This window comes from Pseudorasbora parva, chromosome 1, assembly GCF_024679245.1.
Source record: "Pseudorasbora parva isolate DD20220531a chromosome 1, ASM2467924v1, whole genome shotgun sequence".
NCBI lineage: Eukaryota > Metazoa > Chordata > Actinopteri > Cypriniformes > Gobionidae > Pseudorasbora > Pseudorasbora parva.
In genome coordinates, this window is record NC_090172.1 from 6345256 (window position 1) to 6362859 (window position 17604).

At 42.6% G+C, this 17604-nt stretch overlaps 1 protein-coding gene across 6 annotated transcripts in view; it reads left to right on the forward strand.

The window, feature by feature from the left end:
• The window catches only part of tead1b (TEA domain family member 1b), an 81499-nt gene that overhangs the window by 23301 nt on the left and 40594 nt on the right, over positions 1–17604 (forward strand). For all 6 annotated transcript variants that reach the window (XM_067459910.1, XM_067460086.1, XM_067460253.1 and 3 more), the window contains exon 3: positions 2212–2464. In XM_067459910.1, coding sequence (XP_067316011.1) covers positions 2317–2464 — 148 coding nt within the window. In that variant the 5' untranslated portion in view covers positions 2212–2316. The remainder of the gene's footprint in view (positions 1–2211; positions 2465–17604) is intronic.

Genomic DNA, 17604 nt, shown 5'->3' on the forward strand with positions numbered 1-17604 from the left:
TTTCCCCAACAGCCTGCTCCCTTCCCCCCTCGTGAACTGACATTCTAGAAGAAACATATGCTGCTAGTCCACATCACAACAGCTTGAGCTGCCTGAATGGAAGAAGGCACGGAGAGAGAGGAAGCTGTCGGATGGGTGGGGGAAGGAGTGGAGTGGTACATGGAGAAGAGGGGAGAGTCTTTAAGAATACTCCTGAAGTTCTTGGAGGTGTTGCATATTGAAGTCCATGTGAAGTTGTGCGGAGAATATAACATTTTCAAGAGGAAATTACATTCTTACAGTTTATGACCCCAGTTTATAGTGTGATTTAAAATAGTGGCCAAAGCTCAGGGCTGGTAACTGGGAAGTTGTTGGTTCGAAGACAACTTGATATTAAAATTATGGACTTTATTATTATTATTTTTCCCATTTAGGAACAAATATGTACCTTGAGGCCACATAATATGGTACATGGTACCACTTTAGAGGTACTTTTTTGGAAGGTGTTTTCCGAGAGTTTAAAATCAAATATCAGTCTACATATTTCTTCTTAGTTTTCACTCATACTTCTGATGCAGAAGTAAAATGGTTGTGTACTGTGTTTTATTGCTGAATTATTATTCCTTTTTTTGTTGCATCATTACAAATGTGCCCCTGTGAAAGTGACAACATCTAACCTCCAAAGAGATAGTGTCAGTGTATAATGGCCCTGTCCTAAAATGGCACACTTCATTTGCACCTGTGGTCTTACTTTGGCCGCTGTATGCATGTGTCCTTTAAGTTCACAAGAACGTAATACTGGGAACCTAATCTGGGGAATTTTGGAAATATTCCAACAAGTTAGAAATTAGAAATCCAAGTTAGGAATTGATGGGAATTTATTGGAAATGTGGGGAAATGTATATAAAATGTATTTGTATACAAATATAAATATAAACATTTTGTTTGGTCATGCATAAACATGTTTTTTTTTGGCATATTGATATATTTTCCAATGAATTACTTAAATATGTAAAATAAATATATTTTAATTGCAGGAATTGTTATGCATGTATTATTTATTTCAGTGTCACATGATCTTTTAGAAATCATTCTAATATGCAGATTTGATACTCACTTATAATCAATGTTGGATACAGATGTGCTGCTTAATATTTTTTGGAACCTTTTTCAGGACTCATTGATGAATAAAAAGTTAAAAAGAACAGCATTTATTTAAAATAGAAATCTTTTCTAACAACATGTCTTCAGAAGTACTTTTCGATCAATTTAACATCCTTGCTGAATAACTGAATAACGTTTACTCACCCCAAACGTTTGAGTGGCAGTGTATATTGTTGCAAAAGATTTATATTTTAAATAAATGCTGTTTTTTTTATTTTTATTTTATTAATCAGAGAATCCTGAAACTATATAATCCTTATAAACTAATATTAAGCAGCTCAACTGTTTCCAACATTGATAATAAATCCTCATATTAGAATGATTTCTGAAGGATCATGTGACACTGAAGACTGTAGTAATGATGCTGAAAATACAGCTTTGCATTACAGAAATAAATTATAACTTAAAGTATATTGAAATAGAAAACTGGCTATTTTTACCAAGTTGTTAATTCCGGCCAACTCTATATGAGGGCAATATTGCCCTGGATGTTGACAACTCGAAACCGGGCGACTGAGTTTGAGATTGTTCTCCTTTTGACAGAGGAATTTTATGGTTTTTATGGAAATGCCAGGTGGTTTTAAGAAATGTTTAACTATAAACCTTCTAGTCGGAAACTTAATTTCCTCAGGCAATTGGATTTAAGTTGCAGTAATCTTAGACACATGTCTTCAAAATTCGAGCTGTCATAATGCTACGAAAAAGTAATTTAGGGAGCACTGCCTTCATTTAGGTATTGCCACTTTGACAAATATAACAAAACAAGTATTTTACAGTGAAATGTAGTTAAATGTCATTTTCTCAGTTTTAAAATACTTTAAACCAAAGTCCAGTTTAATATATTGAAACAACTATGAGAAAGCGGTTCATTTAATTCACCAAAGAGTGCAAGCTCTTTAAAACTTTTGCTCTGTTAGTTTGAATGGTCTCACATGTTCTGAATCAACCAGTGGCATGAGTTTAAAGTGATACTACCAGCAAATGATGGCATCACCTGAAATCCCATCAGCGGATATCTGCGCTGGAGAGACTAACCACAACTCTGCTCTTGTTTATTTTCACTTCCAGGATTCACCCTAGTCCGCTCCAGGCTTCGGCTTGGAGGTCCCAACCGCCACCATTGATCCCAGCAGCTGGAGTGGCAGTGAAAGCTCTGCCGAGGATATTGAGAGGATGAGCGACTCAGCAGACAAGCCCATTGACAATGACGCTGAGGGGGTGTGGAGCCCTGACATTGAGCAGAGCTTCCAGGAGGCGCTTGCCATATACCCGCCATGTGGACGCCGCAAAATTATCCTCTCGGACGAGGGCAAGATGTATGGTAAGAACACTGCTTCCTCCAAACTATACCATATGGGATACGGCCACAAATAATCTCTGTTTCTTCAGAAAACCAATCAACATTTGGCAGAAAATGCAAGGTGTTGTTTTGCTGTTGATGAATAATAATTTGGCAAATAACAACACCTTGTCCTTACCAGTTCTCTTCAAAAGTCATCTGAGATTTTGTCCTAACCAGTCACAGTCATTGATCACTTAGGATCACTTGCTTCCTATTTCCCTAGCCAAAGTAATAGCTAGTCTGTAAAAAAATCTTGCTCAGTGGTTTATATTAAATCAACAGGAAATCAAAATGGTCAGACTTTTGTGATGCATGTTCCTGGTCTTGGCCGCAATTCAGGTCATTCCCAAGAAAACGAATTATTTTGGGATGCATGATACATTTTTTCATACTTGTAACCAGAAGCACTTATAAACAAAAGATAAGCTTCCTGCAGCCAAAATAAAAGTTTAATGGTTTGGTGTTCGAAATGAAGACACCCATAAGCATTAGTACTGTAATTTAATAATACGTATGGGCAATTCCATGCAAAGATCATTCATACAATGAACAAATAAAGTTTTTACCAAAAGAACAAAACTCTTTTTAAGTTGTCCAGTTAGGTCTGTAATAAACTGTATTAATGTGCTGTAACAGAAATTTGAAGAAAATTGGCTTGTTTATCCACCACATATGAGGTAAGCATCAATGATACAATTAAAATTTCATATCATATTTCATGCTTTAATGAAAATAAATACACTAATTTTGCCATAACAGCACTACCTGTTGAATTTATATTATGTTTCTGTTTTTACAGCAAAATATTACAAGAAAAACTTTAATATTATTATTATTTATAAACAGTACTGATATATAATCACACATTTGTGGCCAAATTTTACCCAACAAACAAGCACAGCAAAATCAGAATCAGAAATATTTTTTCCCAATAAAACATGCAGCCCTACTGCTTGATATAATTTTACAATATAAGAAACTTTTTGTATATAAGCATTTACATTTTTTAATTTAAGTTTTTTTTGTTGTTGAAAAAATAGTCATATTTGAACAAAGTCACAATTTATATATATTTGCTTATGATTAATAAGCCAATCAATACAGAAAAAAATATATTGTGAAATATAATTACAAATTTAAAGAACCAGTTAAAATGAAAGATTCATTTTACACATTTTATACTCAGATTTTATGCTTCTTTAAAACCGTTTTTTCTGCTTAATATTTGGAATACCATGAATACCATCCTGTGACACTAAAGACTGGAATAATATTTGCTTAATATTCAGCTTTGTCATCTGAGGAATAATTTACATTTTAAAATATATTGAAATGGAAAACAGTTCTTTTAAATTGTAATATATCACAATATTAATGCATTTTGGATCAAATAAATGCTTCCTTGGTGATCATAAGAAATTACAAACTTTTGAAGGGCCACTTATATATATGTGTGTGTATATATATATATATATATATATATATATATATATATATATATATATATATATATATATTTAGATTATGGTCCAGTTCTTACTATTAACTAAATATTAACTATGATTTTTGCGTCAATAAACTCCTAATTATTGCTTATTAATGTTATAGTGAGTGGACAAAATTGTATTATTATTATGGTGCATGCACAGTTTTCTTTTTTCGTAATCTTTTTTTTTTTTTGTCAAAATAACTTTCCTTTTCAATTGACGTCGCTAAGCCCTCATATTCTACAACCCTTCAGCACTTTTCAAGATTCAATAAAATCAGCTCTTAGATTTTTTTTTTCTTATTGAATATGCTGTTTCACTTCACATTATGTAAAAAATATGAATCACGAACACTGTTTTTCCACTGAAATATATTTGATTTTACTGTAGACAGAGAAGGGACTTGTTGCTGGAAACTTGTCACTTTGCATCTGGTTAAGACACGTTGTAAATGTCACATGACAAGGTAACAACACGAAACCCCTCAACACTCAGGCTGCTCGGATCGGTCCCACAGGTGATCGCTGGAGGTGAGAAGTGAAACTGAGGGCTCTGAGGAATTGCATGAAGGGTTGTAGAAGATGAGAATAATTGTCAATCAGGAATCTCTGAAGTCTTCACGGGCCTCTGCAGCAGGCTTCCCGTTCGTCGGGTTGCTGTTGGGTAGTGGGAGTGTAAGTAAAGCAGCATGAACTATTAGTCAGGAGCAGATGGTACTGCGGCTGTCACCAGCTGTGCCACCCCCTCCCTCCTCCTCCTCTCCTTCTCCTGCCGTCCTCCCCCTTTCCTTTCCTCCATTCCTGGCTGGGTGATGTCATGGAAAGAGGGAATATTTTCTTTCTGCGGTGTTGGAGTCCCTCACAGCTTGTCAGTGTCAAGTGAAAGCAGAAGGCCTTCGGGGCGTTCGTTTGCAGCTGTCATATGACCCCTCCGGCCAAATGAAATGTAAAGTTTAGGAGTGGCAGCAAAGCCTCTGGGCCACCCTGCACACCCTCTGCTCTCAAACTCACTTTCATTCACTCTCTCCGTTAAGAATCAAAGCAAGAACATTGGTTTGGCTGACCAGTTTTAAATGATCAAGTCAAAGTGTAAGAATCACTGCTGCTCAGACTGATGTTAAGAGGTTTCTTTTTATGGTTTATTATTGTGTTACATACCATGGGTCAATGCGAAAACAACAACTTAAAGCCAGGTTATGCAATTAAAGTACAGTAAAGTTTACAACAAATGTTTTACACTACCATTGAAACGTTTCAATCTTCAAGATTTTTCAAAATTTACAACCCAAGACAACACAGAAAAATAATTTATTTTGTGAAATATGATTACAATTTTAAAGAACCAGTTTCTTATGTAATACATTTTAAAATGTATTTATTCCTGTGAATTTTCAGCATCATTACTCCAGTATTTAGTGTCACATGATCCTTCATAAATCATTCTAATACTCAGATTTTATGCTTCTTTAAAACCATTTTTTTTTCTGCTTAATATTTGGAATACCATGAATACCATCCTGTGACACTGAAGATGGGAATAACGGTTGCTTAATATTCAGCTTTGCCATCTGAGGAATAATTTACATTTTAAAATATATTGAAATGGAAAACAGTTCTTTTAAATTGTAATATATCACAATATTAATGCATTTTTCTTCAAATAAATGCATCCTTGGTGATCATAAGAGACTTCTTTCATTTTGATGTATGTATAAAGTAAAATATACTATTAATGTATAAAGTAATATATACTACATACTATATAAAGTAATATATACTATTTTACTTTATATATACGTCAAAATAAAAGAAGTCTCATAATATATATATATATATATATATATATATATATATATATATATATATATATATATATATATATATATATATATATATATATATATATATATATATATATTTGGTCACACTTTATATTATGGTCCAATTTTCATTAACTAACTGTTAACTATGCTTTTTGCATTAATAAATTCATAATCACTGCTTATTAATAGTTATTGCAGTAGTTGTTAAGCTTAGGGTAGGATAAAGTGATGTAGACTACATGCATAATCACTGTAAAAAAAAAGTTGTTTTTTGGTTTAACTTAAAAAAGTAAGTAACCTGATTACCTTAAAATTTTTGAGTTTATTGAAATTTAAAATTTGAGTTGATACAATGAAGGAAATTTGTTTAATAAATAGAAACTCTAAATATTATTGTATCTGAACCACATAAAACATTTGATAAATCATGAAAATAGCACTATTTGGCATGTTTCACTGCATCATCAGAAATAAAACACACACAATTACCCAATATGCTTACAAAATCTTTTAATAATCTTTTAATAAAGGTTGTCGAATCTCAAAAAATGTTCATTGTATTAACTCAAAATTGTAATTTCACTGAACTCAAAATTTTAAGTCAACCAGGTAACTTTTTTTCTAAATATTTTTTTACAGTGATAAGGCATTAATATGTGCTTTATAAACAACCCGTATCTAGTAATATGCATGCTAATAAGCAATAGTTAATAGCAAGAATTGGTCGCAAACTAAATTGTTACCAATAATTGAATTTAAATAATTATATATATCTTACGTAAAGTTTCTTTTGCATTCTAGCATAAACCATATTAATTAAGAAAACATTTTTTCCAGGTTATTGCTCAAAGCAGTTAATGAAAGAAACTGAAAAATACCTTCTTTAGTATGATAGTTCTTTCAAAAAGCAATTTTGCTCCTCACATACATTAATTTTATTTTAAATATAGGTATTTTTACTAGAAAAAAAAAGAGTTTTGCCGTCAGGAAGATAATTTTATAGTGAATGAAACTGCTAAATAATGAAACAGTGCTGCATTTTCTATTATGGTTTCTTGTACATGATTTGCACAGAGGAAGTCGCATGTTAGCCATTATAGCTCCTCCAACAGGAAATGATGTCAACAAAATCACCTGACTATGTAAGCAGTGGCGGGCAGTTCTGGGGTTGCTGACCTGTGTGAGAGTGCAGGGATTGACTAGAGGTCAGCTTTAGCAGCTGTTCACGGTGTCCGCTTTTATGTTTACTCAACAGCGATGTCCATCATAGCCTCAGGAGTAATGTTTCACAGTCCTCCAGACCACAGGCAGAGACAACAGGAAAGCAGCACACATTGTTACACATGTAAATACGTATTACAAGCAGATAATCGCATACTGTAGATTAATCAGATTTGTACACAAATCCCTGCCAACACAGTTTAGACTGTATGCTATAAAAGCATATTGATTCAGTTACTCAAATCAAGACCTCAGGATTGTTGTCTTTGGGAGATTTTTGGTCGTTCTCTTAATCTGTTTCAGAACTGTTGGAAGAAAAGACAAATGACAGTATATGTGGGGATCATGTTGAGGATAGAGAGAAAGACTGTAGGCAGAAATCCTATAAGTGTAAATAAACTGACTCTAATAGCTCTGGAAAAGGAACGTTAAAATCCACATAAGCCAAAGCAACAGTCTGGATAACAGGCCGTCCACTCAGCCAGTTCATCTTAAACTATGGGTTATAACATTTTCGGTCTTGTCACACTGCATGTAAAGCTTCTCTGTGACATTACACAATCAGAACATATTTAATGCAGCATTTTGAATCAAAACTTTGGGAAACCAGGTAATCGCCAAAATGTCCCATCACTCGTCATCGTCACAGATGAATAATAATAACTTAAGATTTTAATGTGGAAGAGGTTATCATTTGCCACTTTATCAAGTTACCTGCCAAAAGTTTAAACCCTAACGCTCAGAATACTTAAGTGTTTTGAGTAGAGCAAACTCAAATTAAAACATTAGTTTAGTCAAATGAACTTTTATGAGTATTTAGAACTTTCCTTTTCTTTCGAGTTCACAAAACTGGCACATTTTAAATCATCTGATTGATGCTTGTTTCATTGTTTTGAGTTTTATGAGCTTGATTATTTTAATTTAGGCAAACTTAAATTTAACTGAAACTGGGCTGGGATTTTTATTTCTATTTTATATTTTCCAGCTTGCTTTGCCATGACACTCACAAAGGAGAGTAAATGCTAAAGTTAGGTGTTATATAATGCTTTTTGTGCAGAATGAATGTTAAGTGTGAGATTAAGTAGTGTTTAATGATTAGTTTGAAAGAGTTATGTTGGTGTTTTGTAGGGTTACCATCATGGTGACAAGTGGCGCATGAGGTTAGTTTGAGAACAGATGCACCGTTAAATGTTTTTTTATTGCTGCAGTGATATACTAATGCTGTCAAAACATTGTTTCTACCAATTAGCAAGGTAACATTTATTGAATTAACTAATTCAAACTAGCCAGGTTTCCACTACTAAAAATATTTAAGTTGACAATTTTAAATGTATTTTAAATAGCTTACTCAAATATTTGAAGTTAAGAGCAATTAAACTGTATGAGTAGAAAATAAAAAACCTGCAAGCTCAGCTTACTTAAACTTTAAAAAAAAGGTGAGCTATTCTGGTTTACAATGCACATATCTTAATTTTTAACCTCATAACATATCCATGCATTGTTTATACAACATTTACAACATAACATTTATTATTTATGTCAAGCCTAAACAAATTTATTTAAAGTGAAACTGAAACTACCGGGCGCTATAGGAATAAACAAATCTACATGTGAGCACTTTGTGCATTTTTTTTGCCTGCTTGACATTAATTGCATTTCATAAGTTACTTTAGAATATAGGTTGCAGAAAATTTCAGATCATAAAAAGTTACTTTTATTTTGGACAATACGGTACATATGTGTACGTTTTGGCAATGTAGACCTTTTTTGTCTAAGGATTTGAGCACTGTATCTAGAGCGGATCTCTGAAAGGAAGTGTTGGGGCTTTCACAAAGTTTGGCGGGACATTGAAGGCAGCAGATTGCGGCTGCCCTCACTCTGAGCGTAGACTCGTTGTATAGTCTCGTCTTTCAGCTCTGCAGCTGTCACTGGGTCCTAGTGCCAAAGCCATCACACCGTGAACTGTGACCCGCTCACTCACTCAACCATTAACAAGGGCCGTTACAACTGTCAAAACAAGAGGGTGCGTCTGTCAGTGGGGTTCTGGGACAAATTCGAGACACAGTCTTGATTGGCATTTTTGGTGAATTGAATGTGGTTAATGGGCCGTTTTTCTATACAAGGTTATTTTGACTCTTGGGTTGTTGTGCATGACTATTGTGGCCCATATACAAAACAGACATAACAGGCTTTACCCTTAAAATCCAGCTGAAATTCTTTAGTTTTTTTATTCTATACAAAACACGTGGCCAGCATTTTACACATATTACTGCATGTTACGGATCAATCTGATTAGTACTGGTTAGCCTGTGATGTTTTTCTTGAAGTTTTGATTTTTATACATTTAATGTATATGTATCACTGATGTGTTATGGAATGGGCGGCTTAAATATAGTGATTATGATATTTTCGGGTCAATTTGACCCTTATATTTTATGGTTAACCCTTATTCTCTCCTTCCGTACCTGTAACAAATCCTTCTCTGCATTCTAAATGTGTTCAAATCTAACCATTTCATATTTGTATGCAGCCTGCATTGTGATGGATGGATTATTTTTTTAATTTTTTTAAGTGTGTATGTGTGTGTGTATGCATGTGAGCGTGTTCTGCAGTGGGGATGTTCTGTAGTCTCATTCCTTCATTTGAATGTGTGTAAAAAATATTGTATTCCCCCTCCCCATTTCACATTTATTCCAATTTTTAAAAATAATCAGGTCTCCAATTGAAAATTTTCTAATGACTGATCACATCTAAATGTATTAGTTGGCCAAATTGAATTTCAGTGAATTAAATTGCAAGAAGTATTTATTACCATTTTTATTACAACCACATACACTTTTTTGTGTATTTAAAGTTCAAGTTGAATACTCAATACAATTTTTTTTTTTTAATTCATTTGTGGAAAAAAAGTTTAAAAACAATTAAAAAAAGTATGTTTATTTATTTTTTTTGTAATGTGTGATAAATAAGTGTTATAAGTTACCGTTTAACCTTTTAATGTTTTGTTGTTCATAGTGTGATTTTTTTTGTGTGAGTGGTATTGAATCCAGTTACGGTCAGTTTAACCCTGTCCATATAAAACTGTACCCAGTATTTGAAACTAATACAAGGGTTAAAAAGAAAAAGAAAAAAAACAACAACAATCCAGATTGGTTTATGTTAGTTAGTGATGGTTGGGTGATTGTCTAACTGGTTAACCAACCTGCTGTTAACTAGGAGAACTTTGTTGGTGAAGCTTGGTTTGCCTGGTGCCATGAGATTGATCCAAGGAAGATAAGTTATTTAAGAAGTGTGGTGAAAAATACCATTGTCCCATGTAAAACACAACAAGACCAATAGGGTCACAACGATCTATTCATCCAACTGACTAGTGATTAATGACTATATCAGGGTTCAGTCAAAACAAAGACAAATAAATAGTTGTTCAGTTAGTGACCAGCCATTCATTCAGTCTTATTTTGCAAGTATTTATAGTGAATATTTCTTTACTCTGTAAGGTTTTTTTTTTGCTTGCGCAAATTGTTTTCAGACTGTGACCTTACAACATTCTGACTTGTGCTTCTGTGACTCTTCTCTCTTGTGTACCATTGCTTTAATGAAATGCACTAGCTGGCAGGCCACTCTCCAGAATGCCACAGGAGCTGATGAGATCTCCTTTGAGAGGTCCTCCATGCTGATGAAGCACCCTGATTGGCTGGGGATTCGATGATTATTTTTGTTTTAGGGCAGCTTAGAACCCGACGGCATGGAGATTCACACAGCTCTCTAATTGGTGTCCAGCAGCCTTTAGTCTCGATAAAGCAGCCGCCGTGCATCTCCCGGCTCTTACGAGAAGGAGAGGCGCAGGTATTTTGGTGCAGAGAGACCCGCGGGATTGCACATATTCACTGCGCATAGCTCTCTGCGAGAGACGCCGTCCTGAGTACCCTTAAGCCCTTTGTTCCCCTGGCTGAATGCAGTTAATTAGCAACAGTCACTATAGCAACTGCCTCTCACTTCAAAACAATGTCTAATTTTTGCAGCAAAGCTTATCATACTGTTTACCTGATGGGCTCTCTAGCGCCCTGAGTTGTGCCGGGGCTGGCTCCCTGCCCAGCCTCAGAGGTTAATTGTGACCGCAGTGAAAAACATCACAACAGCTGCTTTGTGATGAGAGGAGCATGAAAAGGAGTGGAAGAAAGTGGCGGTCCCCTTCAGCAGAAAGAAGCGAAGACGCTGCACTTACATAATTCACCTGCTTTGCGAGCCTCCATTCAGCACGCCCTACGTGATTACATATCCTCTGGATTATATAAATGAACACATGACCAGATGTGAAATGTGGGAAAAAACGCACAATGGGACATTGAGTTCCCAGAAATTGCATTTAATGGATGTTATTGTGCACGCAGCGGAGCCTTAAGTCAAATAGTTAGGAATAATGCGCCACAGCACGATGCTGACTGTAATGTGTGATATGTAGAAACTTTTTCCGTTTCTTTTTCCAGGACTTCATTTGCGCTTCGAACAGAAAAAAAAATAATGTTGAAAAAAAAATATTACAATAAATGCAGCATCAAGCGATGAAATGTGTATCTTCCATGTTCCATGAATTGTCCCAACCAGCCTGGCCTCTACATTTGGTTGGTCGTTGTGTTTGGCGGCCCCGCCCACACTGAAGTCTTACACCATCTTAAAGGCACGGTTCACCCCCCGAAAAAAAAGAAAAGAAAATTCTGTTATCATTTACTCACTCATCAGATGTTCTTTCTTCTTTTTGACATAGAAAATTATTATTTTGAGAAACATCAATGTGTGTGTTCCCTTTCAGTCGGTCACGTTCGACGTACGTCAGAACTGAACCGACGAATGGGATCTTACTTTAGAGACCAATCCTACTTCGAGCATCTAACAACGAGCCAATGAAATTTGGCATGCGATCACGCATTCCACGCTCCGCCCCGCAGCGCGGGTATAAATAGGAAGTGGAATGGTAGATCAGCGCTTTCTACTTCGGAGCCGAGCAGTGCTTACTGTTTCCTACGAAGAGTGTCTGACTACGAGTCAAAGAGTGTTGAGTGAGAGAGTCTGCCAGTGCGGGTGATACGGCGCGTCAGTGAGAGACCGTCTGATCAGTGATCAAGCGATCTAAAGGAGCTTGTTGGTTCGCTGAGCGTTTCCCATACAAACTGTTGGTTCGCTGAGCGTTTCCCATACAAACTGTTGGTTCGCTGGGCGTTACACACACAAATACACATCACTGAGAGCTCACACAGGCTTGCAGAACGAACTGTGTGGAGCCGCGGTCATCTCCCTGAGTGCTTCAGCACACTAAAAGAGCAGCTTTCCATTCACAAAAGAGCAACACGGTTTGACCCTGCGTCTTTTTCAAGATGTCATTCAAACCGTGTATTCCTGGTATGCAACTGTTTCCTGTCCTCTTTGACGGCCACGAGCGCATGTGAGATTGCGATCGTGGGTGATTCATGTTCTGGTAAAGAACATGGTCACGTCGGCGCGTTGTTCGTCTCCCCCTTCTCATAAAGGGCTCGAGTGTTCAGCGCGCCGTGTGCCGTCGAGCGACCGGCTGACAGCGGTGGTTGTCACAACAACCGGCGCGCGTCAGTCGGCGCTCTAGATGCGCGGTCGAGACTATGAAACCTCAGATGGGGTCGAGTCCCTTCGCCTATCCCCCGATCTAGTTCATTTCTAGTGTTACTGGAAAAGGGCTACTTTGGCTGATAAGCGCTGGTGGCCTGAGGATTACAGTGGGGATTCCCCGCCGGGTAAATCCCCTCGGGCCCCCACTCCTCTATCGCATCAAAAGCATGCTGAGACTCTGTTCGTGGGTGGTACGGATTCTCTCATGAGAACACGACCACGTCAGGGCATTGTTCGCCTTGCCTTCTTCATAGAGGCTTGAGCGCTCAGTGCGCTGTGTGCCGTTCTGACGGCCACGTTCACTGTCTCGCATGCCTGCTGGTAGTTGAAGGTGGAATCGCTGATCCTAAAGAGAAAAGGGCTTAGCGTTTCATTTTTGGCTCTGGCAGAGGACAGATGTCAATTGCTGCATCGGAGAGAGGGAAATATGGAGGGTCAAAAGGGCCAAAAATGAGACAAAAAAAAAAAAAAAAAAAAAAGTGTCATTGTTTTCCCTCTCTCACTGCCCTCTGCCCTGCACGCACGAGGGTAGTCCCAGCCCAGGGGTTGTGCAGGAACTGCGTGCGGTGTTGGACCTCGCCCTATGGGCGGCGAAAATCACTGCACGCTCCCTGGGTCAGGCGGTGTCCACACTAGTGGTCCAGGAATAGGGGGCTAACCTGGCAGATATGCGCAAGAAAAGCCTGTCTGTCGGGCTGGCCTCCTCGGCGGCACCATCGAGAACTTTGCCCAGCAGTTCTTGGTGGCCCTAGAGCAGACGGAGGCGTTGCACCAGGGTGCCGACGACCAGCTGCTCGGTCGTCGGTCGCAGCGCCTCTGCCGGCTCGCCGCCGAGGGCATCCCCTCCTGCGTCCGCCTCCACCCTGCTAGAGCCGAGCAGCAGCCTCCACTGGAGGAGCAGGGTGCCGGACGCGAGGGACGCCCAACCCGTCCAGGGCCCGCTAACCGGCAGGCAAGCGCAAGGGGACGCGGCCCTGAGACGGGCCGGCTAGGGAGAACAGGAGCTGCTCGGGGGAGACGATGTTCGCATCCCTCCCCCACCCCCCCGGAGGAGGACCGGGGGGCCCTGACTGGTTTCGGTTCTGCCACTGGCTCTCCGGAGTCCAGCGGTACCCACATTTTAAGAGCAGTTTCCTCTCTCTCTGGGCCCCAAGAGGGTCAGGTTGGCAGTGTGCGACGCCCACGGGCCTTGTCACTCCTTTCCTACCCTCCCGTCGCCAGGGGGCAGTTGTGTGGGCCTCGAGGACGCCCCCGGGCCTTCTCACCCACACACTTCCTCTCTCGTGAGCACTCAGTCAACACTCCGGGCCGCCCACGGGCCTCCCGGGTCGGGGCTGAGTGCTTCACTTCCCTGCCTCCGGGCAGTGGGCAGCAGAGTGGGCTCCGAGGACGCCTCCGGGCCTTCTCACCCACTCTCTGTCCAAACCAGGAATGCTCAGGCAACACTTCGGGCCGCCTCCGGGCCTCCCGAGTCGGGCCAGAGTACTCCGCTTCGCTGCCCCACCCCGGGCACGTCTGTGGTGCGGTTGGTCCCGCTTGCACGGTCTCTGGGGGCCTGGCTAGGTCTCCCCGGGCCGTCTCGCTGGCTCATCCGTACCATCAGACTCGGCTACGCGATTCAGTTCGCGCGCCGGCCGCCCAAGTACGGGGGCATCCTCTTCACCTCTGTGCGAAGCAGCGATGCTCAGGTCTTGAGGTCAGAGATCGAGGTCCTACTGGCGAAGGACGCGATCGAGCCGGTTCCTCCAGCCGATATGAAGACGGGGTTCACAGCCCCTACTTCATTGTGCCCAAGAAGGGGGTGGGTTATGACCAATCCTGGACCTGCGAGTTCTGAATCGGGCCCTGCACAAGCTCCCGTTCAGGATGTTGACGCAGAAACGCATTTCCAATGCATCCGTCCCCAGGATTGGTTTGCAGCGATCGACCTGAAGGATGCGTACTTCCGTGTGTCTTTCTCCCTCAACACAGACCGTTCCTACGTTTGGCGTTCGAGGGGAAAGCATATCAGTACAAGGTCCTGCCCTTCGGGCTGTCCCTGTCGCCCCGCGTCTTTACGAAGGTCGCGGAGGCAGCCATTGTTCCACTCAGAGAACGCGGCGTTCGGATTCTCAACTACCTCGACGATTGGCTGATCCTAGCCCAGTCGAAGGACCAGTTGTGCGAACACAGGGACCTGGTGCTCAGTCACCTCAGCCAGTTGGGCCTTCGGGTCAACCGAGAGAAGAGCAAACTCTGTCCCACACAGAGGATCTCTTATCTCGGTATGGAGCTGGACTCGGTCAACCGGACGGCGCGCCTCACCGAGGAGCGAGTCCAGTCGGTGTTGAACTGCTTGAATATGTTCAAGAGCAGGACAGCGGTCCCACTGAAATTCTTTCAGAGGCTCCTGGGGCATATGGCATCTGCAGCCGCGGTCACGCCGCTCGGATTGCTTCATATGAGACCGCTTCAACGCTGGCTCAATGGCCGAGTCCCGAGGTGGGCGTGGCAGAGCGGTCAGTACCGGGTCCCAGTGACTCCTTACTGCCGCCAAACCTTCAGCCCGTGGTCCAGCACTTCGTTTCTCCGGGCCGGGGTGCCCCTAGAACAAGTGTCCAGGCATGCTGTGCTGTTCACGGATGCCTCCACCACAGGCTGGGGGGCCACGTACAACGGGCATGCAGTTGCTGGTCTGTGGACGGGGCCGCAATTGCATTGGCATATCAATTGCCTCGAGTTACTGGCAGTACATCTGGCACTCCGCCGCCTCAAGGGGCCGCTATGTGGCAAGCATGTACTGGTCCGTACGGACAGCACCACGGCCGTTGCGTACATCAACCGTCAGGGTGGTCTACGCTCCCGTCGTCTGCTCCAACTCGCCCGCCACCTCCTCCTGTGGAGTCAGAAGCAGCTGAGGTCGCTTCGGGCCATTCATGTCCCTGGTGTGCTGAACCAGACAGCCGACGAGCTCTCTCGTCAGCCGACACCTCCGGGAGAGTGGCGACTCCACCCCCAGGCGGTCCAGCTGATATGGGACCAGTTCGGGGCCGCACAGGTCGACCTGTTTGCCTCTCCGGACTCGACCCATTGCCAGTGGTACTATTCCCTAACCGGGGGTACCCTCGGCACAGATGCACTGGCGCACAGCTGGCCCCGGGACCTACGCAAGTATGCGTTTCCCCCAGTGAGCCTTCTTGCACAGACTCTGTGCAAGGTCAGGGAGGACGAGGAGCAGGTCTTGTTAGTTGCGCCGTATTGGCCCAACCGGACCTGGTTCCCAGAACTCACACTCCTCGCGACAGCCCCTCCTTGGCCGATTCCCCTGAGGAAGGACCTTCTTTCTCAGGGACGGGGCACGTTATGGCACCCGCGTCCAGACCTCTGGAATCTTCATGTCTGGTCCCTGGACGGGACGCGGAGGTTCTAGATGGACTACCACAAGCTGTCGTAGATACCATCGCTTCAGCTAGAGCCCCCTCTACGAGGCGCCTCTATGCTCTGAAGTGGAACCTGTTCGTTGAGTGGTGCGCTTCCCGCCGGGAAGACCCCCGAAGGTGTTCGATCAGTGTCGTGCTTTCCTTCCTGCAAGAATGGGTTGGAGAGAAGGCTGTCTCCCTCCACCCTCAAGGTATATGCTGCAGCAATAGCAGCGTACCATGATGTAGTAGAAGGTAAGTCCGTGGGGAAGCACGACCTAATCGTCAGGTTCCTCAGAGGTGCGAGGAGACTAAATCCTCCTCGTCCATCCTCGATACCCTCTTGGGACTTAGCTCTAGTGCTCCGAGCACTTCAGAGCCCTCCCTTCGAGCCTTTGGCGTCTTGTGAGTTGAAAATCTTGTCAATGAAGACAGTGCTCCTGACGGCATTGGCCTCGATCAAGAGGGTAGGGGACCTGCATGCACTTTCGGTCAACGAATCGTGCCTAGAGTTCGGGCCGGGTAACTCTCACGTTGTCCTGAGACCCCGGCCCGGATATGTGCCCAAGGTTCCTACCACTCCCTTCCGGGATCAGGTGGTGAACCTGCAAGCGCTGCCTTCGGAGGAGGCAGACCCAGCCCTGGCTTTGCTGTGTCCGGTCCGCGCTCTTCGCGCTTACGTTGACCGGACCCAAAGCCTTCGGACCTCAGAGCAACTCTTCGTCTGTTACGGAGGCCAGCAGAAGGGAAAGGCTGTCTCCAAGCAGAGGTTAGCCCACTGGATAGTGGATGCTATAGTCTTGGCCTACCAGTCCCAAGACGTGCCTTGCCCGTTCGGTGTAAGAGCTCACTCCACTCGGAGTGTTGCTTCTTCCTGGGCGCTGGCTCAAGGCGCCTCGCTGACAGACATATGTAGAGCTGCGGGCTGGGCGACACCTAACACGTTGGCTAGATTCTATAGCTTACGTGTAGAGCCGGTATCTTCCCGCATCCTCGCCCCCAGGGGCCAGGAGCGCTAAGTGCCCGTTCTAAGTGTCGGCTTGCGAAACGCCACTCCCGCCCTCTGGGCCGGATACGTGCGTCTATTGTCTCCAGTTGTGTTCCCCGGGAAACCGGCTAACCCTGTCGAGCTCCTCCGTCACCCCTCCGGTGTCAGACGTTGCGGACCGTCTGACGCCAGGCCTGCACCCGTATGCTTGTGAAACGTGGCTGTAGGCTGGGTCCCATATGTAGCGGTTCCCTCACGGCAACCCCATATGTGTATTCTTCCACGGTTCCAGCTACCCTTCGGGCTAGCCCCGTGTCTTTCCCTCGACAGAGCCCGCTCTGTCGTCTCTGGGCGTGTTCTTTCCCCCCTTCAATCAGGCTGGAACCACCCCAGAGACTGCCATATGTTGCACTACCCTGCCAGGTTAGTCCTTATGTGTATTCTGCCACCTCTCCTTCCCTGAAGGACGTGGCCCCGCAGCGTACCCTCTCTCTCTCGAGGTAGGCACGCTTTCCCAGCGTTATCCAATAGTCATTCTGAGTGGGTCTTGCAGAAACAGCAGT